The sequence below is a fragment of the Macaca nemestrina genome, chromosome 9 (genome assembly GCF_043159975.1).
Source record: "Macaca nemestrina isolate mMacNem1 chromosome 9, mMacNem.hap1, whole genome shotgun sequence".
NCBI lineage: Eukaryota > Metazoa > Chordata > Mammalia > Primates > Cercopithecidae > Macaca > Macaca nemestrina.
In genome coordinates, this window is record NC_092133.1 from 18724178 (window position 1) to 18748253 (window position 24076).

At 38.8% G+C, this 24076-nt stretch overlaps 1 protein-coding gene across 2 annotated transcripts in view; it reads right to left on the reverse strand.

Moving 5' to 3' along the window:
- LOC105467998 (TruB pseudouridine synthase family member 1) overlaps nucleotides 1-23213 on the reverse strand; it is a 37933-nt gene extending 14720 nt beyond the window's left edge. Inside the window, exons 1-4 of one of the 2 annotated variants that reach the window (XM_071069068.1) lie at nucleotides 22877-23211; nucleotides 19024-19122; nucleotides 10346-10401; nucleotides 1488-1569 (exon numbers count right to left, since the gene is read on the reverse strand). In XM_071069068.1, coding sequence (XP_070925169.1) covers nucleotides 1488-1569; nucleotides 10346-10401; nucleotides 19024-19122; nucleotides 22877-23162 — 523 coding nt within the window. In that variant the 5' untranslated portion in view covers nucleotides 23163-23211. Of the gene's footprint in view, nucleotides 1-1487; nucleotides 1570-10345; nucleotides 10402-19023; nucleotides 19123-22876 lie in introns of both variants that reach the window. The other variant, XM_071069069.1, reaches the window with a different exon arrangement.
- Nucleotides 23214-24076: the final 863 nt, after the last annotated feature.

Consider the following 24076-nt stretch of genomic DNA (forward strand, 5'->3'; position numbering starts at 1 on the left):
AGTGAATCACACCATCACGTAACCAATTTTAAAACCCCAAAACCTAGATCATGGTTGACAACTTCCTCACTATCCCATCCAATCAACTAAAAAGCAAGTCTTGCCAGTTTTACTTCCTAATCATGGGAAATTTTTCTAATAGGAAAATTCTGTCTCTACCACTGGCACCCTGGTCCAACCTACCATCATCTTTGCTTGTACTACAAGAGCCTCATGACTTGTCTATGAGACCTCCAAATTCATTCTCCTCCAATCAATCCTCATAATCACACTATGAGGTTGCTATCATTATTGTCATTTTGGAGATGAAAAAACTGCAACATAAAGAGACTAAGAAAATTTCAAATTTACGCAGCTAGATAAGGGCAGAGCTAGAAATTAAACCCAGATTTGTTTACTCTAGTGCGCCTTGTATTTTTCACCACGTGGTACCCCCCCAGCCTTAATTATATTACCCCAGGACTACTATTCTGAATAATAATCATTCTCCTTATTATGGTTTGGTAAATAGAGTCAGAGAAACAGGAAACTTAATTACATAAGTCCTCATGAATCCTTTAGTATACTCCGGAAATCTCTGATGTCCTCTTATTGCCCTATGCCTCCTTAATCTTACAAGTCTTCTGGTTGAAGGTTAAAGCTGGTTTTCAATTAAGTGAGGGTCTGCTATTATATGCTAATAATAATAATTCCAAGAATATTTCAACATCTGTTTTTGAAAAGTCTTGAAATAAATCAGCAATTTTTCTTTTCATTATGTTGCCTAATTGAGCAAGATACTAAGCTACATATAAATGTTAACAGAATAAATGAAGCTATTATGAACAACAAAAAGGTTGTCCTCACTACTGCGGCAATACGCAATATGTAATAAGGATAATCAACACAAAACTATAAGGGGGCTAAATGCTGGCTTGCCTACAACTAAGAGATAACAGTAAACAAACAAACAAAAAAGCACAAAGTCCACAAATTGGTGACATAATCATGCAGGTGAACTGACTTAGAAAACTGCAATTGCTGCATTATAAACAGCATAAGCACTGTGAGAGCTGCTAGGAGACCATTTCATTTATCTATCCTTCCTTAGGGTAGTGAAAGAAGGGATAGTAGGAAACTTAAGGTGGGCCCCAGTGAGCTCTGCTTTACTTCCAGAGAAATAGCTCGCCCTCTGTCCTCTTTTTACATAGTACAAAAGCACAAAAACATGATGATTTTTAAAGTACTAAGCCTGGTACATTTATTTCAACAGCTGACAGGTAATTTTTTTTTTTAATGGCAAGACAGATAAAATCTAACACAGTATCTCCGCTTTGTTGCTCATTTACTAGGGAAAACAACGTAAATCCTAGCCGTAAGTGCTTTTGCAAGCAAGGAGGTTATTTGGAAGAGTAATTCTGAACACTTAGATTTGTTTTAAAATTCTACCTTCACAGAAACTTTCCCTAAATGTTAGAAAACAGGCCTACATGAGATGAGCTTCATACCGTAAGGCTTTTCTTCTGTTACCTTCCCCGTAGAATCTAGTGTATCAGTAGCTTTCCCCAGTTCTCCAATGGCAATATATCTCTAGAGGAAGGGAAACAAGAGAGAAAATGGGCCATAAGCAAAGAAATACTGTTATGCATGTCTTGAAGTTTATACAGAATTTTACTAATACTACCAACCTGATACCAAATAAAGGCTAAAATAACAGACTGCAATGGTTTTGTTTTTAATATGTGGAAAGCAATTGTGTAAACTGAAGAGCATTCACAAACGTTGCACACTAGCCAATATGAGAAAGAAAAACCTGATTTTATTGATAATTATGGCTTAATAATTATGACCGTCACTATTGTAAACAAATTTCTCAAACCACCTTTATACTGAGAAGTTTGTTTAAGGAAAATTTTCAAGTCTATCCATGAGTAGAGAGAATGGTACGACAGCCCTGACCCCATGGCCATGTTAAGTTTCAAGAATCTTCCCACACATATAATTAAAATTAACTTTAAATAAACCAACTTAGTACTTCTTACATGAAATACTAAGACAATTCTTAGTAACTAGGTCATGCATTTAAATAAAAGTTAGATCTGTAGAAAACACACAGTTAGTGACTTCACTATTACATGTGGGTTTTTTGTTTTGTTTTGTTTTTGTTTTTTTACGATGGAGTTTTTGCTTGTTGCCCAGGCTGGAGTGCAGTGGCCCCTGGGTTCAAGCGATTCTCCAGCCTCACCCTGTGGAGTAGCTGGGATTACAGGCACCCACCACCACACCTGGCTAATTTTTCGTATTTTTAGTAGAGATGGGGTTTCACCATGTTGGTCAGGCTGGTCTTGAACTTCTGACCTCAGGTGATCTGCCCGTCTCGGCCTCCCAAAGCCAAAGTGCTAGGATTACAGGCGTGAGCCACTACGCCCTGCTATGTGTTTTCTTAATAAAGATAAATTACTACTTAAGATCTCAGGAACAAGAATCATTTCTAAGAACCGATCTTTATTCACAAGTGAAGAATTAGATCATTCTTGGTTATGTGAGGACTGTCTTATTTCTCATCTTAGGACACACTTGTAGTACACATTCTTTTCACTACTCTCTTTTGGTCAAATGCAAATTTTATTTGGGGCATCACATGAAGCAGTGAAAAAAGTGCAAGAATCTATTTCCCACTGAAAATAATCTGTATTATGTGAGCAATTTTATAAAAGAAAGTTCAAAGTACTTTGCAGACATACAAGCTTATTAATGACAAATTTATTAGGCTAGTGAAGGGACCCAACACAAAAATGAGAAAAATATTAAAATTTCAAGACCTCATAAATATGCAGACATTTTATAACAGCTTAAGGGTCTTTGATGAAATCACCTTAATATTATATAGCTCAGATTTTTAAGAACATAAATGTAATACAGAAGGGAATATTTCAACACATTTGAATTAATTTTTTTAAAGTTTCATAGGTATTGACAAAAATTAGTTTTTTTGTAACTAAACACAGTCTCATCACCTGAGACACCCATTCCTGCTTCTGTATTTTGGGACAATCAACCTTGATTAAGCATACCACAGGGAGAAGTACGAGAGAAGTACAACAATGGTAAAAGCACAGGCCCAGGGTCAACTGGCTGGGTTTGAATTCTGACTCTACCACAATTTGTAGGTCAAGTTAGTCTTTCCTGCTGGAGCTTAATTTCCTTATCTTAAAATGTGGAAAATAATAATGCCTCATGAGAAGAAGCAAAGAGTTTAGAGCAACAATATCTAGCCCTGGTAAATAACAGATAATAATACCATCACCATTTTTATTTTCTAAGAAAGAAAATATTGAATGATTCACAGTAACACTAGCTAGAGTTGACTCATCTGGTTACAGTGAGCTCCCATAAGGAAAGCAAAGCATCAAAATGTTTCATGATTTTTTTGCCTTTAGAGTCTGTTTAGTTGCATAAGAAAACCACAGTGCAATCTTGCAGACTGAGCCTTGAAAGTATCTGCACTATCCCGCTCTGTAACAAGACTGAACTAGGAAACTTAACATGTTTCCCAAGTATGCAATGCCCATTCTAGTCTCTGGACTCTTAGTGTTTTGTGCACCTGGGGCACATATGCCACTTCCCTGGCCTTGAACTCCCTTTCTTCTCCAAGGATCAAACCTTATTCAGCTTTCAGAGCCACCCCCTAATCCATCCCAACTTCCAATTACCCACCTCCACAGCATGACTAAGAGTAGGTGCTCGATACAAATTCCGTACATAGAAAGAAGGAAGGCCCATATCAAATCCACAAATTCAGTCATGTTTCTTAAGGACTATGAATGTCCAAAGTATTCTCCTAAGTGCTAGGGAAGGACACACAGATACATAAGACAGAGTCCTCTCCCTCTAAGAGGTTACGGTGTAACAGGAAGACTTCAATAAAGACAACTACTGCAGAGGGGACTGGGTATAATGGCAACAACAGACATTTCTGGTTTATCTCACTGAGCTCTCATATCACATGGCTTAGCACATGACGACCTATAGAGATATTCACTGTTTTCCAAGTATATTTTATTGATCCTTACTTTCTTGAAGTATGAACTCTTAGCTAGAGTTTCCCACTGCTGTTCTATTGTGTTCTTTACTAGACAGAAACACAGTAGCAGCTTAATAAAAAGTTGCTGACAGAATGATACACATGCTAGAGAAGTGCCTATGTGTGCAATTCTTCACATTTCACCATAGTTTTGAATATCTAGATTTTATCTGCTAAGTCTCAACCCATTCCAGGGTCTGCAATTATAGTGTATGTAGCTACGTGTTGGATTCTTTTTAGGGGAGACAATATCTAAATCAACATTCTTAAATCAAATCAAAATGTTCTCAAACATTTTGGTTTCAGCGCCCCTATACACACTTAAAACTTATTGAGAAACCCTGTCACACATTTTTTTTTTAAATGTATCTGCCTAGATTTATTGTGTTAGAAATTAAAGCTGAAAATGTTTAAAACTTCCATTAGCCATCACAGCAATGATACCATGGCACATCTAGTAACCTCTGAAAAACTCTGTCATGTATTTGTGGGATTGCAAGTTAAAAAGGCAAAACTATGAAAATACTTTCAATTTCAACAGGCACCCTGAAAGAGCCTCAGGAGTCCTTAGACCACACCCTGTGAACCGATGATTGAAATCATAGCTGTTTCCTAGCTTTCCCTTGTCCTGGCATCTAGTAATAATTATCCTTCAATTTTATTCAATTATCCACAAACCACTTAGAAAAATTCACCCACACAGTTAAGCCTCCAGCTGAAACAAAGTCTCACGACCAAAAAGATATTGGGATAGAAGAAAAAAGGCATGGAGATGTATACATTCAACCCTAACATTTTATCTTATGGAGTCTAAAATATTTCTTTTCACTGGCTTAAATTCTACATAGAGTCTGTGCTTTAGAGCTGTTAATTCTCCAAGACGTGTATCTGGGAATTGTGAGTTCTACTACTGTATTCATTACAATGTAATTCCACTGCACCAAAGAGAGGTCCTGAAGAACATTCCATTGACCTGTGTACTCTCTGGGACTCATAGTTTCTCACTGGTATTATTCTACTCTCTACTCATCTTCAAGCTCCCTGAACCCCACAGCAGATATGAGCTAGACATCTCTAGCAGCAAATCAGCTTCTGTACTGTTTAGGAGAAAGAAAAATGTTTCTATTACAGAAAGTATACACAATCATTTCCTTGGATCTCAACTGAGGTGTGATTTTGAAAGCTTGTGATTTAAAACTTCACCAACAAAATAGGGATATTACTGAGGATGAGAAAGAACACTTTTTTAAAAACCTGTCAAACCAAAAACATGTGGCTTTGAATGTCTTCAATAAGAAGGAACAGTTCTTTTTTATAGTTCATAAGTATAAGCCCTTTAAAAATTTCAATACAGTATTTCTGAAATATATGAATATTAATAGAATATATAGAAAACGTACAAACTGGACTAGCCTCTGGAGAAGAGTGATTAAAAATTCTGAAATCTTCAAGAGTTGGCTAAGTTTCATAGGAGCATTATTCAAGTCACACTATAGAGTTCTCATAACTGGCTAAAAATGTTACTGTGTTCTTGGGGAAAGTTACTATCCTTTGATCACACCAAAAAGGGGAAACTTCATTCACTCCAATGATAACACTTGTTTAATTACTGGAGGCGGATACAAAGTTGCCTTCTGAGGAAATGCTGGCGTTGCCTGCAGGTGCCACTATGGTTTACCTGCACAGAGATATGGAGGTACCTTTATATCTGGACATACTAGTTAGATTCTTTGGGTTTTCATAACCTTTCCATCTGGTTTCTAAAGCATTTATAAAGTAACCAACTTTGATCAACAATATAGAAAACTAATAAAGACAGCACTCCAAAACCTCATCAAAGTCTGTTCCTTCAAAGTACAACATCTGGTATCCAGCTTTTGCTAAATGACTGGCTCAAAGAAAGTGTAATTTAGGGAAGATAGGAGAGGGACTACTGCCCTCCTCTAGGTAAGCTACATTTTATACTTAGATCAACTTAGGCCAAAGGAACACATCAGACTAACCTCTCAGAATAATTTCACCTAAACTGTATTTTACATAGCTCCATGGCTACATCTGTTGTAAAACTATTTTTGAAAATCGCCATCATTTAATATCCCTTATTGTCAAAAACTTCTTTCTGAGTTTAATGTCCAAGGAAACTCTGTCTCTCCCTTAAAGAACTGGCATGCTTTCTCTTTCTGATGAGTGTACTATTTTTCCTACGTCACCAGTAATCACAAAAAGCAATGAAAAAAAAATGAAGTTAACTGTATTCAAGAGTTCCAACAGAACTCGCCTGAGTAAAATTAATTCAGGAGTCCACAGAACATGTAGCGAGAGAGCTCCAACAGGCCTGGACCTCAAGAGAGAGATTGGGGGATAGGTAAAATACTTGGAATAGTAATAACAGTATTTAATGAGCAATTTCTGTATACAAGGCACTGTACAAAAGCTTACATGCTTTTCTTACACATTATACACATAATACTAAATGATCAGACAGAGGAAAAAAAAGACTTGAGAAATATGATCACTGGCAGAACAAAGCTCACTCCAAGGCAGGAGAGGAAGACAATGAGGAACACAGGGCAGTGGCTCTTTTCTTAACTCTTACCCTGATCTGAATGGGAAGAAATGCAAGAAATGATTTGGGTGGTCTGATGAGTATCTGGTCTTCATAGATGGAAGCAAAATAATATGATGGCCTAAAGATTTTATTTAAAAGGCCAGAATTTCACCTAATAAGTGACAGTAGTTGTATGAAGTGGCACTATGTTGAAGAAGATTCTAAGGATGTTTCTTGATTCAGCAAGAAGAAATGTTAGGCCATGTTCAATTAGCGTATCTCCAATTAGGACTGGCTAGGGAGAGAAGGCTGTACTGTAAATACGGCCATAACAAGAACACTGAATATTTGCCACCCTAGAACTAAGTATTTCTACTCTTGATGTAACTCCATCCTACACATACCAGAAGTCTAATTTTACTAGTTGCACTGTGATGCAAATAAAAATTCATCTGTCAAAACAGGAAGTGAAGAAAAAGTGGACATTAGATCTGGGCCAAGTTAGGGGCTGCAGCCACCTTTTTTTTTTTTAAATGAAATAGAAGGAAAAGTATCAAGAATACATCATACATAGGGGTTAGAGTTGGATAAAGTTTGGATGTCTGTCCCCTCCAAATCTCATGTTGAAATGTAATCCCCAGTGTTGGAGGTGGGGGCATGGTGGGAACTGTCTGGGTGATGATACCGGATTCTGCACGAATGTCTTGGTGCCCTCCCTGCAGCAATGAGTTAATGCACGATCTGGCTGTTTAAAAGAGCCTAGCACCTCTGCCTCTCTCTCTCACTCCCTCTCTCACCATGTGACATGGCCACAAGTATAAGCTTCCTGAGGCCCTCGCCAGAAGCAGATACCAGCACCACGTTTCTTGTGCAGACTTCAGAACCATGAGCCAAATAAACCTCTCTTCTTTATAAATTACCCAGCCTCGACTATTCCTTTACAGCAACACAAACAGACTAACACAAAGTTGTTTGATAAAATTTTTCCTTTTCATAAATGTATGTATCTATAGGGTCATTACATAAAATATGTCTCTTACTATGGGTCTTAGTCAAAAAAATTTTGAAAGTCACTAGGTAAGATGATCTCTAAGATTCCTTCCAGTGCTTTTAAAAAAAGAAAAAAAATTTATTAACAGTTTTTAACTACTTTTTATTAAAAAATAGTCTTCATCATCACGAAACTCTTAATGATTTAGTTCTTTTAACATGTACATAAAACTAAAAGGATAAGAAATATAAATAGCTAACAAGACAATGATGCCTATTTTTGAAATACAAAATACCTAAGAACTAGGTTTCTGTAACAAGATGCACCTGTGGTATTCTATTTATGTTACAGTCATCTGAGGATCAGTGATTTCACTGTATGACATTCAGGTTTTGTAGCTGAACAGCAAATTGGCTGTTATAAAATTTATACCTGAGTCAGTGATGTATTTACATTTTCAGTCATAATATTTCTGAAAATATGCCTGAAATTTACAAGTAAAATCTTTCAATAATATATAGTGTGCCTGTGTTTGTAGTTTGGGGAAGGAGGGGTGAACAATGAATATCTCAATGAACACAATATATTTTACCTTGGGAAAAAAAACCCAAACAAATTCCTTAATGTAAACATAACATTTTTATTATTAACATAAAAGTGCCTTGTTTATTGTATAGATTTTAGAAAATGCCAAATAATGTGGAAAAAAAAATCATCCATAATCCCATATTAAAGTAAACATTGTTCATCTTTGGGAGTACAGAAACAAATATTAAACAACTGGCAAAAACCAGTATCAGAAACAGATTCTAAACTCTGTGTGTCAGTATTTAAGCACAATATACATATTTACTGAGAAACTGTCAAACGCCTTCATTCTAATGCAATGTTTACACTCTGATTTTTCAACACCAATATTTTGAAGATTACAAAGCAAGCCACACTTCATTTATCAGAGGTACTAAGATTCCTTCCAATTGAATGGCACACAGATTTTTATGCCAGTTGATAACCAAAATGAGATATCACATGCAGTATGTTCTCCAGGGCTTTTTAAAATCTATCAATCAATCTATGTATCTATGTACCTATCTATCTACCTACCTACCTAGCTTACTTATTATTTATTGAGATGGAGTCGTCTCACTCTGTCACCCACGCTGGCGTGCAGTGGCATGATCTTGGCTCACTGCAACCTCCGCCTCCTGGGTTCAAGTGATTCTCCTGCCTCAGCCTACCAAGTAGCTGGTATTAAAGGTGTGCAGCACCACACCTGGATAATTTTTTTGGTATTTTTAGTAGAGATGGGTTTCACCATGTTGGCCAGGCTGCTCTCAAACTCCTGACCTCAAGTGATCTGCCACCTTGGCCTTTCAAAGTGTTAGGATTACAGGCATGAGACACCACGCTCGGCCAGGGCTTTTATTTTAATACTTAAACCACTACTATGTCAAGTGTTTTCCACAGGCCAGTATCTATAATAAGTTCAGAAAATGAGATTGCGTAGAAACTTATTTAGCAATTTTACATTGCCATAATATTTTAATTATATTTTACAAAAGTCATCAATCAGTCCGCAATGAACTGAAAATTGTTTTAAATAGTCTTTGACTACAGATTCTTTTAAAGAAACAAAAGTCATTTTATCAATAATTTATATTACATTTAGAGCAAGAGTTTTAAAACAAAGTTTATTCCAGGAACATAATGAAATTTTTTGCTACCTCTTGGCATACTAATCTTCCTTGCACATGCATTTTCATTGGCCCTTAGTCCCAGCACTTACAACCAGCACCTAATTACTCATATGGATACAGACATTATCTCTTTGACAGCTGGAAGAGACCCCTTCTACCAGCAGTTCACAGCTTTCCAACCACTCCTGCCTCCAAATAACCCCTTCTCTCTTCTATCAAGTGCCTAGAAAAGTGCTTTTGGATCTATTCAAGGTTACTCTCATAAATGAACATACTTTATCATCTTAAAGAGGCCCTACTCTTTTCTTTAATAAACATTTTATAACCAATGAACAAAGCATATTTTTGCTAAAAGGGCGCAGTTTTACAAAATGGTATTGTTTCTATAAAAATTCTAAGGTTTAAAAAAGTCTGCCACTAGCATTTATGATCTCTAAGTCCCAATCATCTAAGAAATATGATATTTTATAAGTCCAAATATAATTTCTTTTTTTTTTTTTTTTTTTTTTTTTTTTTTTTGAGACGGAGTCTCGCTCTGTGGCCCAGGCTGGAGTGCAGTGGCCGGATCTCAGCTCACTGCAAGCTCCGCCTCCTGGGTTGACGCCATTCTCCTGCCTCAGCCTCCCGAGTAGCTGGGACTACAGGTGCCCGCCACCTCGCCCGGCTAGTTTTTTGTATTTTTTTTAGTAGAGATGGGGTTTCACCATGTTAGCCAGGATGGTCTCGATCTCCTGACCTCGTGATCCGCCCGTCTCGGCCTCCCAAAGTGCTGGGATTACAGGCTTGAGCCACCGCGCCCGGCCCCAAATATAATTTTATTAAATGATGAGCACTGTAGCATTGTTTCTTTAAGTCTAATTGGTTTTCAATTAAGAATTTCCAATTTTCAGTCTCGATATTTTCAATCTCAGATATGTTTGTAGACATAATACTCAGGAATGATACCCATTCATGCAGTTTACTCAGTTTTTCTATTTGATAAAAATCCAATACATGTAAGTCATTAAGAACATTAAAGAAAAACAGAACTATTTCAGTGTTCTTACCTTGGACCCTGACAACATACTGGTCAACATTTTTGTTCCACTTCCAATTCCAACAACTACAAATCAAAGAAAGAAATATTATGACACTCTGTTCTGAAAACTAGGTTTTTAAAATAGCTATATACTTTGGTCATAATTTCCCGGCTTAGGTAATGTGAAGTGGGAAAGAGCATATATTTAGCAAAATTTCAGGGCTCCTATTACTCCAAACAGTTGAACTTGTCATGCAAATAAGAAACTCTAAAGAAGGGATGAGAAGACCTTTCTCCCCATTCTCAAAGCATTAAACTCAGTAGAAACCTCAACCCAGCCCATTAGATAATGAAGCCTTAGAACAATCTCAAAGGACACACTGGAATTTTATATGGGCACCAGTAAAACACACATGGCACAATTAACCATGTTCAAGTGGGTATGATAAAGTCTTTTGACAGAATTCATTATTAAACAAAGCAAAAGCCATTATCATAGCTAATGAACCATTTAAAGATGATTAGCACCCAGCAGTATATACAATCAAGGAAAGAGAAACATAACAACTCAGTGTAACACAAAGAAGAATACAAGGTAAAATGAAGGCTGAAGAATGTATTTTAACAGAGACCAAATATAAAGTACAACAATGGCCTACCTTTCTCTTAAATTTCAAACATTATTCATACGACAACACATTTCACTCGGTGAGGGTGAGAGGATTTAGTCACTTCTCTTTTTGTAAGAAGCCACACTTTTGTAAGAATTGAAATATTTGTCATCAACAGATACAACTGTAGCATAAGAACACAACACAACCACCACAATTCAGAATTATAAAAGCAAACAAGGAGTACTGATTGGCAAACTGGAAAAAATATCTTCAATATTTACGGCAAATATCATTCAGTGAGTTTACCATGTATCAGATTCTACTCGAAATGCTCTCCTTTCATTATCCCATTTAATCCTTATAACAACTTTAAAAGGCTAGGCATGGTGGCTCACGCCTGTAATCCTAGCACTTTGGGAGGTTGAGGAGGGCAGATCACCTGAGGTCAGGAGTTCGAGACCAGCCTGACAAACATGGAGAAAGCCCATCTCTACTGAAAATACAAAATTAGCCGGGTATGGTGGCACATGCCTGTAATCCCAAATACTTGGGAGGCTAAGGCAGGAGAATCGCTTGAACCCAGGAGGTGGAGGTTGCGGTGAGCCAAGATCGTACCATTGTACTCCACTGCACTCCAGCCTGGGTGACAAGAGCAAAACTCCATCTAAAAAAAAAAAAAAAAACTTTAAAAGATGGTATAATTACCCCTGTTGATAGATGAGATAGATGAGGAAACAGGAATAAGAGACTAAGAACTTTGTCCAGCATCTCACAACCAGTACCTGGTAGAGTTAAGATTCAAACCAAATGGTCTAAGAGCTGACCCCCTTCCTTTCCATTCCCTCTGCCACCTTAACTCACCTAGGCTTTCTTTTCACTGCCAACAGCCTACATCACTGCAAACCTGACAGTTCTACATCCTATCCCTTTCTCTTCCAATTCATACCACTTCTTAACCATTTCTGAAACCCTATTTTTCACATTACAAAGCCCCCCAAACAATCCTTAGTAGGGTCCCAGTGCCTACAGTACCAACTCCTTATTAAAGTATTCAAAGTCAATCCTTTGAAGCCCAGCTCAAGCCCCAACTCATTCATAAAGTCTATTCCAACCCCCTCAAAACTTCTATGGCACTCATCTGTATTGATCCAAGTCATATAGTTCAAGGTCTAAGATCAAAACAGTCTGCCCTCAGTAATCCTCTGAAGAGCATAATACTCTTCAAATGACAGAACTTGTAGATACTACTGCTGATGAGGCAAACAGGAAAGATTCAATGCAATTTGATCCCAATCAAATAAATCCCCAAACAATATTTTTTTGAACAACTACTATAAACATAATCCCAAGAGGAATACTTCCAATGGAAAAGCAAAGAAACTTGTGACACATTTCCTAACTTCAAAACAGCTTATAATCTCATCAGGAAAATAAAATACAGAAAAATACAGTGCTCAAGAAATGTTGCCTAATGAGTGAAAAATGCTAAATAACAATATGATAGTATATGATTAAGTGTCAAAATGAACAGAGAGAGAACAGCTGCCATAGCAAGGCAAAGGTGGGAGCATTCTAAATGACTAAAGAGGCCAGAGAACGCTTCATTCAAGCATTTCAGAGTTTGTATTAGGCCTTTGAAGGATGTACAGGGAACACAACAGAGAGAAGAGAAGCATGTTTTAAAAAAGAAAATAATTGCACAAACTCTCAGATACAAGGATGAGAACAGTGGGTTTATCAACTGAACACAGGGTATCTTAGAAGCAGGCTGACACGTTTGACTTTAACATGGTTGAAATCCTGAACTCATGATCGTTTCTGAGCTAGTTTAGTGACCCAGAAGGATAAAATTTAAAAGAAGGCATCTTAGAGTTACCCAGCTTAATCCTCTCATTTTATACTAAGAATAACCAAGTGCCACTGAAGTGAGGTGATTAGTGAAAGCAGAATTTTAGGAAGACTAATATGGTGGCGGCATATAGAAAAATTATCTGGAGTTGGGACCTAGCCAACCAGCAGCTTTTCATTCACAGGTTAGTTTCCTGGACAGAATTTTTACTTAGCATGTTTTGCCTTCAATCACTCAAAATTGTTTTCAGTACTTATTGTGTAGGTGCAGAAATAAATAAGACCTGGCTTCAGCTGTGATTTAACAATCTAATAGAGAGAGAGATATTAACAAAAACCAGGAGAACAAAATGAAATTTTACATTAGTAGTATAGAAGAGCAAGCAGGCAGGCTTCAAAGGTAGGAAATGGCATTTCAGCTGAACCTGGAAAGGCCAGTAGGACTTCTACAACCAAAGGTGCTGAGAGAGATGAGCAGCTTATAAAAGAAAAACATGAGCAAAGGCACCACATCTGAAAAGGTGTGGAGAATTTAGAGAGTGGATGAATGACAGGGTTTTCCATGCACTGTTGCACAATCACTACTCTCCTACTCTATCTCCCAAGTGTTCTGTGCTCACTCAAATGTCTTCTCTGTTAAAAAACAAAACCAAAAACAACTATCTCCAAACTTATCCAATGTCCTAGTATCCTATTCTCAAACCAAAAAGATAGAATTTGTTTATGATGAGAGTCTCTCTAGGACAGACATGGACTCCATACATGTATTTCCAGCTTTCTATAGGATCATCTTACAAGGCTCGTATCTTTCCAATTGTAGGAATCTATTTTAAGAATCTGAAACACCTGGCTGATACAGATGTGTCAGTAAAAAATAAAAACTAAAAACAAAACAAACAAAAAGTTCTATCTAGAAAGACATCCCTCACAAAATCAGTTCTGATAAAACTCTGGTAATAACCTCAGGGACCTCAAATAGGGAAATGATTAACAAATTGTATTTTAGCCATATGATGGAACATTTTATAGCCATTAAAAATAAAGTTTACAAAGAGCTTATCAACATGAACAATGTCTATGTTACAATGTTAAGTTTAAAAAATGGATATATAAGTACACACAGTGAAGTAGAGCTCAACTTTAAAAATCACATAGACAAAAAGCTACAAGGAAATATGGCAAAAATGTTAACTGACTATTGATGAAAGGTGGAAAATGGATAATTTTTTATTTTCAACTTTCCTGTATTTTCGAAATTTTCCCACTGTTTGTATAACCTCTAAAATTTAAAAACATCATTTTTGAAATGGTATATAGAAATTTTATTTACATTTTAAGTGATTTATGATAAACAGGTGTATTCCTTTCCTATTGCTACTGTAACAAATTACCAATCTGGCTTAAAACAATACAAACTTTTTATCATACAGTTGCGGAGGTCAGAAGCCTGAAATGGGTTTAACTAGGCTTAAAATCAAAGGGTTGGCTTGGCTGTGTTCTTCTCTGGAGGTGCTAGGGGAGAATCCTTCACTAGAGCCCCCCTAGAGGACCCATTTTTTTGCTCGCCTGCCTCCTCCAGCTTTTAGAGGCTGCCCCCATTCTTTGGCTTGTGATCCCCTTCAAAGCCAGCAACCCACATTACTCCAACCTCTGCCTCCACTGCCACATGTCCTCTGACTCTCTCTTCTGCCTCCTCTTCTACTTTTAAAGAATATTATGATTACATTGGTTCTACTTGGAAATTTCAGGATAATCTATCTTAAAGTCAGCTGATTAGCAACATCAATTCCATCTACAACCCTAATGCTCCTTGTGATGTAACCTAATATATTCACAGGTTATGAAAATTAGGACACGGACACCTTTAGAGGGCCATATTTTGCCTACCATTTTTTTTTTGAGACGGAGTCTCACTCTGTCGCCCAGACTGGAGTACAGCGGCGCCATCTCGCTCACTGCAAGCTCCGCCTCCCGGGTTCACGCCATTCTCCTGCCTCAGCCTCCCGAGTAGCTGGGACTACCGGTGCCCGCCACTGTGCCCGGCTAAGTTTTTGTATTTTTAGTAGAGACGGGGTTTCACCGTGTTAACCAGGATGGTCTTGATCTCCTGACCTCGTGATCCACCCGCCTCGGCCTCCCAAAGTGCTGGGATTAGAGCCACTGCGCCCGGCCTGCCTACCATGTATTTTTGAGAAACTTGTGAACCCTCTAGCAATCATGCTATAGAATTATAAACCTGAATTTCAGGTTATAATCTTAAATTGTCAGCTAAATTCTTAACTGCATCATTAATATTGCAAAAAAAAAAAAATGTTGAAAGAAAAAGTGTATTTTTTTTGCACAGGTCCAGTTTTAGTTTGTTTTCTTTTGTTTGTTTGTTTTCAAAAAAGACCTTTTGGCCGGGCATGGTGGCTCACCATGCACTTTGGGAGGCTGAGGTGGGCAGATCACTTGAGATCAGGAGTTCAAGACCACCCTGGTCAACATGGTGAAACCCTGACTCTACTAAAAATACAAAAATCAGCCGGGCGTGGTGGCAGTCACCTATAATCCCAGCTAGTCAGGGATTGGGAGTTGAATTTGGGAGGCGGAGGTTGCAGTGAGCCGAGATCACGCCACTGCACTCAAGCCTGGACAACAGAGCAAGATTCCATCTCAAAAAAATAAATAAATAAAAATAAAAAAGACCTGTATACAACACTTCACAGGATAAAGTATATATCTACATACTATAAGTATTTTGTAAGATATTTTTGAAAACCTTTTGACTCAGTTTTGGTAGACATTATCCTCTTTTAAGAGATGAAGAAACATTCAGTGAAGTTATGGGATTTTCTTAGGGTGTATATAGTTAGTAATTAAAGCAGCCAGTAGCCAGTGTGTAAACCGAAGTATGATTAGAGTCCAGTGTTTATTTTACCACACAATCAAAAATCGTCTTCTCATAAGTTTCCAGAACTGCTAACTTGGACAACAAACATCCCTTACTCTGTGACTAAACACCAACAATTTTTTAAACTTTCTCTCTCCTTGGAAATCACATGCATTAGAAGAAAAATTAATACATCTGACATATGAACATATTATATCATCATAAAAGCCCCTGTGTGATCAAATATAAATTAAGCCTCCAACCAGAAAACTGTTTCCAATACAGTTTCTTCCACACATACAAATCTCAGCCCCTTCATAATACTAAAATGGAAGCTTCAACAAGATCCCTTAGGCCAAGGGTGTCTAATCTTTTGGCTTCCCTGGGCCACAATGAAAGAATTATCTTGGGCCACACACGTAATATACTAACAACAGCTGATGAGTTAAAAAAAAAAAAAATCACAAAACAATCTCATGATGTTTTAAGAAAGTTTACAAATTTGTGTTGGGCTGCATTCAAAGCCCCCCTAGGCCACATGCAGCCCGCAGGCCAAAGGTTGGACAAGCTTGCCTTAGGTTTAGGGTAAAAAATAAACTTTCATTCACTGCCTTGAATATGACTATTTTCTGCATGCCAATGAAGAACTGCCACTAGAAATTAATAGAAATTGATCTATTCATAAATAAGCAACAGATCTTATCCTCTCTTTTCTTGTATTTGTGGTGCTATGCCTGGAAAACAGTAAAGCAGAAGGGTTAGGAACATAGGCTTCAACTCAAAGGCCAACTCTAATCAACTGGTACAGGCTACTGAAGTGCTAAGCTGATAAGAATCATGAAGCCCCAATTTCTGCCAAGAGCACAGGGCATGAGGAACAAAAGCAGGAGCGCCAGGTATCTGCCATCCACAATAGGGCAGATGCTTTGGAACTGAGCAGATCTGGCTCAAATCCTGACTTTGTCACTCACTAATTCTGACAGTGAACATGTTACTTTATCTCTCAGGGTCTTCCTTTCTTCTTCTGTAAAATGGGGATAGTAATAACTTCTCTTATAGGTTACAATGAGAATTAAACTATAGAACTTACGAATGCCCAAAACTGAAGACCTTATATACAGTAAGTGCTCAATAAATGCTTATTATTAGCTGGGGTTTTTGTTTTGTTATGCTTGTTTTTTTGGAGTGCAGTGGTGCAATCACAGATCACTGCAGCCTCAACTTCCCAGGTTCCAGTGATACTCCCACCTCAGCCTCCCAAGTAGCTGGGACTATAGGTATGTGTCACCACACCCAGTTAATTTTTAAATTTTTTATAGAGATAGGGTTTCACCATATTGCCTAAGCTGGTCTCGGACTCTTGGGCTCAAGCAATCCACCCACCTCGGCCTCCCAAATTTCTAGGATTATAGGCATGAGTCACTGTGCCCAGCCTGATTTTTTCTATTTTGTTTGTTTATTTATTCATTTATTTATTGAGACGGAGTTTCGCTCTTGTCGCCCAGGCTGGAGTGCAATGGCGGGATCTCAGATCACTGCAACCTCCACCTCCTGGGTTCACGTGATTCTCCTGCCTCAGCCTCCCAAGTAGCTGGCATTACAGGCACATGCCACCACACCAGGCTACATTTTGTATTTTTAGTAGAGACAGGGTCTCACCATGTTGGTCAGGTTGGTCTCGAACTGATTTTTTCTATTTTAACCTCAAGTAAAAATATTACTGCCAACATAAACCTATAATTTTAGAAAATACAAAAATCATACAGTTTATAATGTTCTTGAAGCATACCATTTTCTTCACCAATTTTATCCTTTTAAATAAGCACTCATTTACTTTGGATAGCTTAGATCAAGGTTTGCTGTTGTTCCTTTGTACCTAATTTTTGCTGTAAATGAAACTGAATAAAATATAAAATACCAGAGCATGTAAAAAGATGAGTATTGTTCCATAAAAGTTTGTTTCTCGTATGTGAGGAAGGGGGCACTGAGAGGGATCCCAATGTATGCAGGTAGTTCTGTGACTAAGGATGCAGTTACAGAGTAAAATATACCCTAGCCTGTGTATAACACACTTGCACTTCAGAATCTCCACCAGGGGCAAAAAACAAAAAACAAAAAACAGATGGAATAAAAAAGGATAAAATATTTTTATTCCCTTTGATCAATTCTACTAATTTTCCTTCACAAGCAATAAAATAGTCAACTAATATATCTCTAGCAGAAAATGACTTCCTCTCAAGCTTCCCCTTCTCAAGAGAGTTGATTTCAGAGATCAGATTAGAGATAGGCAGACAAACAGAGCCTTCTACCTTGTCAAGAGTCCCCAAGACCAGCCCACATTCAAAGATTGATATATAGCTCAGATTTTTTACAGTGATGTAGTAAGAATACACAGTTGGACCATAAGAGATAAAGACACAGAGAAATCTGGGCACAAGCTTCCTTATCCTCTCCCCCTCCTGTGAGAGGATGCTCGAGCGTGCTGCTTTCTCTAACAAAAAAAGCGGTAACACGTGTGCAATGTTTCGCTCAGGGAAGCTCATTAGAAACTCAGTGCCCAAAGCTGTGTTTTGTTTTGTTTTGAGATACAGTCTCCATCTGTCACCCAGGCTGCAGTGCCGTGGTATGATCTCAGCTCACTGCAACCTCCGCCTCCCAGGTTCAAGCGATTCTCCTGCCTCAGCCTACCAAGTAGCTGGGATTACAGGCACATACCACCACACCCGACTAATTTTCATATTTTCAGTAGAGACAGGGTTTCACTATGTCAGTCAGGCTGGTCTCAAATTCCTGACCTCGTGATCCGCCTGCCTCAGCCTCCCAAAGTGCTGGGATTACAGGTGTGAGCCATCATGCCTGACCCCAGTGCCCACAGGTTTTACTGGGGACTTGAGAGGATGATCACTCAGGCACCCTCTGCCTTAGCAGTGGAGCAAAATTCCAGATTCCTAGAAGGAAAGCTGGTGTTCCCAGAAACATCTGAGGCATAGCCAACCAGCCTTATCAGACAGCGAAGGGTGGGAACACTCCTAAAATGCAAGTTCCCAGATACCAGCCAAGGGCAAGCTGTGCAAGCAGACCTTTCTAAAGATAGTAATTTCAGGCCTGCTATGTTAACTCTTTTCTGCACAGAGAGAAACCTTTTTTCAAAGTCCCATCCACACATAAAAGTAGCTATTTCTAACAGCCTTGTAGGCCTTGTACGATTTAAAGGCTTCTTTAAAAGATGGCACTATATATATCCAGTAGATCTGAAACATTCCAAAGTATAGTGAAAAATATAAGGCTTTAGTCAATCTATCTGTTCTCAACCAGTGTTTCTTTCTGATATTAAATGACAGTGGACACTTAATTTCCTTTCATATCTCTTACCCAGAACTCCTCGGGCTGCGCTGTCTAGAGTCCCTCCATGCCCAATTTTCAAAGTCTGCTTTTTCCTCTTGGTCCATTCTGGAGAAGGCATTCCAGCTTCTACGAGAGTAATGGGGATGAAAAAAAGGTGATTACCACGACAAATTAAGTAGGATTTCCATAAACTTGGGAGGAAGAGGGAATGGCATTTTCAAAACAAATAAAAAGTATTATACAAACTTCACGTGTTAAGAGACTATGACCTCGTTACTAGTAAAGAAAAGATTTTAAAATGTATATTCCCTAAATTATAAAGAAAGAGTATTCCAAAATTAGCTATCAAGACACTAGAATTCATTCTCTAAGAGAAAAATGGCATTTTTAAAAGGTGGGTAAATATCCAAACTAACCTGCAAAAATCTAGTAAATTCTTGGTAGTGGTGGGCTCTTAGAGAATCATGAAAAGAAGTTAATTTTTATATACAAAGATACTTTTAAAAGTCCTCAATTTCCATTTCTAAATCTCTTCCATGGTCTTTGCTGGCATCTCTAGCTACCTAACACTGGGAGTACATCTCATGCAGGGCTATTTCTAAATACACCAAATTCCCAAACTCCCTGTATTCGCTGTCTCCTTGAAATTGAAAAACCAAAATTTTCAATTCATTAAAGAAATGAATCTCAACAAAACATTATGTGGAAAGCAGCTAAGATTAAGTTGCACCTTAACTTCCTAAGCATTTAGATCTTTAAAAAGAGGATGCCAGCCTGGCTTATCTCATATTCCTGTTGTAAATATAAAGTGAGCCAGGCACAGTGGTTCATGTCTGTAATCCCAGCACTTTGGGAGGCCGAGATGGATGGATCACTTGAACCCAGAAGTTCGAGACCAGCCTGGGCAACACAGGGAAACCCTGTCTCTATCCAAAATAAAATACAAAAATTAGCTGGGCATGGTGGTGTGCACCTATAGCCCTAGCTACTGGGGAGACTTAGGGGAGAGGACTGTTTGAGCTCGGGAGGCAGAGGTTGCAGTAAGCCAAGACTGTGCCACTGTATTCCAGTCTGGGCAACAGAGTGAGATCCTATCCTATTTAAAAAAAATAAAAATAAGGCAAAATAATGTTACTTGAAAGTATTTTGGGGAGACAGGGCCAGTGCTTCCTTCTGGGTAAATATAAATTGTTTTGATGATGGCATATAACATATTGAGAGAGTATTGACTATTAGATGTCAAGTGAGAAAGAAGAGAAAAGCAGGAACTGCTATATTGATCTATACCTGCCCCCAAGCCCGTCAAACCTTCCTTATCAACACTGACGCAGAGTAGAAAGAAAATAAAGCAAAGAAAACGAAATGAGTGGACAGACAAGGGAGGAGGGAAATCAAAGCAACAATGGAAATGCAGAAGCCAGATTAAATGGCCAAAAGAATGCTGGGTGGCTCGGCCTCCCAAGAAAATTATCACTCTACTGAGTCAGAACCATGGTCTCTGGAACACCCTGGCATCATTCTCTAATTATGACATCACTGTACTTAGAAGGGTATGGCTGTCTGCTTTGACATAAACTTCAAAGGCCAGACCTCGGTTTCAAACCCTTGACCTGTCACTTGCAACCCATCATGGATCTCTCACCCACAAATTAACAGAAACCTTTTGGGGAACTCTTTGTATTTTCAACTTGACACCCCTTGGAGTAGGAAGGCCCCATAAATATACTATCTTCCCTTTGTGCCCAAATATACCTCCTTCTAACTTGCAGACATACTGCCTCTACTATATAAAGTGGGGAATTTGGTTCACCCCACTGAACTAAGTATTCGTGGATTTTTATTAAAGTATTTTCTAGCTATAAAATTCTGGTACACTTAGGGCTTTGAAGGATCCCAACAGACAAAGATTAGGGATTGCAGTATAACAGGAATCAACGCAAAGAAAGACGAGGAATGGTATTGGAGGACACAACCACTGACTGTGGTTGTCAAACACAGCTAACATTAGAATGTAGGTATCTTTAAGAACCTTCCCAAGACCGAGCGCAGTGACTCACGCCTGTAATCCCAGCACTTTGGGAGGCTGAAGCAGGTGGATCACCTAAGGTCGTGAGTTCGAGACCAGCCTGACTAACACGGAGAAACCCCATCTCTACTAAAAATACAAAATTAGCCAGAGTTGATGGTGCATGCCTGTAATCCCAGCTACTTGAGAGGCTGAGGCAGGAGAATCACTTGAACCCGGGAGGTGGAGGTTGCAGTGAGCCGAGATCATGCCATTGCACTCCAGCCTGGCCAACAAGAGCGAAACTCCGTCTCAAATACTTCCCAAGTAATTCTGACAGCCAGTTATAACGACATCTGGAAAGCCATAGCCTAACTAACATAAATACAGAATAGGCCAATCACAAACAATATAGAAATCAAGGATAATGAGAATGTCTCTAGCTAAAGATTCTAGCCTAGCAACAGCCTTGAAACAATCATTTTAACCAAGATTCAACAAGAAAATTCAGTTCTTAGAGAGATTAGCCAGAAGGCCAGAATATGGCTTTGTCAGAAACTTGTCTGAAAGAATGGTAATCATTACCTTAAGGATAACAAAAAAAGAAACCCAGAGTTTAGTTAACAAATCAGGAAAGCAGCAGTTCTATATAGGAAAACTAAAAAACTATGATGACACCACAATACATATCCTTGATGCAATTCCTTACTTTGACGTCCTCTGAATGAGTCTTCCTTTCAGGCAACAAAGCAAAACTTCAATAAAAGAATGAGTAGTCGTGATACTGGAATTAAACATCTGCAGGAGCGTGCCTATTTGCCCATAAACATTTAAATCTGTACTGTCAGTTATAATTCCCATTAGAATAATTTATTTTTGCATTTTTTTTAAGAGTAAAGTTTTCCATGGGACACTAAACAATATAAGAAAGTCCCTGTACTGGTTTAATGGCCAGACAGAATACGGCCAAACTCTGGAGAACCTTGAATAACCTAGCTAACTAGTTTTACAACCACAGGGTGCAGAAATCACTAGGCTGTCAGCTCAGTTAAGGTAAGAGGCAGTATCTTTTATCTTCAAGTCTCTATAGGCTAGCACAGACCTGGTTTAGTGTGTATGTCCAACGAACTTAAGGATCCTGGATGCTTTATGTGTGAAATCATCCGAGCTGATTAAGGGGTGATTCTTTAGGCTCTTCTAGTATTTTCCCAGTATACGTGAATAAACGAATCAATAAAAAGAACACTCTCAGCTTAGTGACCAAGTTATATTTAGTGTTCCTCAAACGTGGTCCATAAACCACTTACACTGGAATCACCTGGAGCAACTATTTAGAATTGCAGTTTCCTAAAAATACCCTGAACCGTCCGAATCACAATCTCGGACAGGGCAGGGATTAGGAATCTGTATTTGTACAAGAGACTCTAAGTAATTGTTAGGCCCACTAAAATATGAAAACGACTTTATTAAGTCTTGGTTAACGAAGTATATCTGCATTTCCAATACATTCTGAGGAATGCAACTTTGGGGGTAAGTGCCAGTACTTCCTTTTGGGGTTCATCCACATGAACCCAACAAAAGCCTCCTGAGGGATCAGATTACAGAAAATAGGTCTGCACGCCCAAGGGCAGGGTTTTATTGTGTAAGTATGGGTTTTTTCCTCCCACTGAGAACAACTGCCAAGTAGGCTACAAGAGTTCGTGCCAGGGCAAGTCCAAGCCCGAGATGCCCGAGATTTCTGTCCAGAGCTAATTCAATGGTCATTCTCCCTTTCCCTTCCTTTTGTCTCTTGAATCACGAGCGTCGCAAAAAGCCTAATGTGCTTCCCCTCTCGTAGCGACCGCCTCAGCCTGGTCCCCACCCGGGCTGCAGTACCTGCCAGCAGCTTCTCCTTCAACCGATTCAGCAGCTCGGCTGAAGTGGGCCCTTTGGGCTTGTGCACAGCGAACACGCCGCTCAGGGACAGCAGCTTGGTAGCCAAAGCGGCCTTGGAGACCCTGGCTTCGGATCCGGTCCTGGCCGCGGCCGCAACCACCGCGGCTGCAGCCCTTGCTGGCGGGGTCGCAGCCATTGCTGCGACCGTTCCTGCAGTTTCAAGGACAGGGAATGTGTCTGTTTTCAAAGACGACGAAGACATAACCGCCGCCTCAGAAGCGGCCATACTTTTGTAGTCCAAACCTGTTTCATGGTGGAGGCGCACGCTGATGATGCAACCTGATGTGCGCCTGACAGGACCCTCTTTCTCATACCGCGAAGCTGCGCAGAACGGAGAGGTCACAAGGGCTTGTGGGAATTGTAGTCCATGGCCTTCCCATACAGACCAAGAGCCTACTGTGCCCTTATGTTTTAAATAGAAAGTTTTAAATGTTGAGTTTTCCTGGGGCTTGTGAAGATCCATGGCTTCCTGGGCTCACTGCTTCATTGACTGTGTTGTGCTCTTGCATTCAGGTTCAGAATTAGAAGACATCCAAATGTGAGCTCTATTGGAGCGAGGAACTTATGTACCACGTTTGCCGAGACATCCTAGATGCCTCACACGTTGTAGGCACTTAAATAAATATTTGAAAACGTATAAATAAGTATGAATTCTTCAAATTTCCCGAAGAAACCAAGCCAATGGTAAATCACTTGGGCTTATTTTGATGCTCTTCATGCACTCCTGTTTGCCGCCCTCCAAGCCCCCACTGCCTCCACTACAATTTTTAATAATTCCGATTTTGAATACCAGCTTTTCAGTAGGTTGCATTCCTTAGTACACATTGCTTAGATATCAAAAGGCATTCTTGCAATTCGTAAACTTTAAACTACTTTCCATTTGAGACCTTCTCCCTAAAAGTTATTCACTCCTCAACAAGACTGAGGAATATTGTTTTGATCCCAGCATAAGGCAGAGTGGAGAAAAATTACTTTTGCACCAGATACATTAAATGCTATCATAAGTATTGTGAGACAGATAAAGTTTGTCCTCATTGTTTTTTAGGTTTCTTTACAGTCACTCTTTCTCCTCATCATACTTTTGGACTTTAACATCTGGTATTTTAATGATGCCCCTTAGCTGCTCACAATCACCAGTTA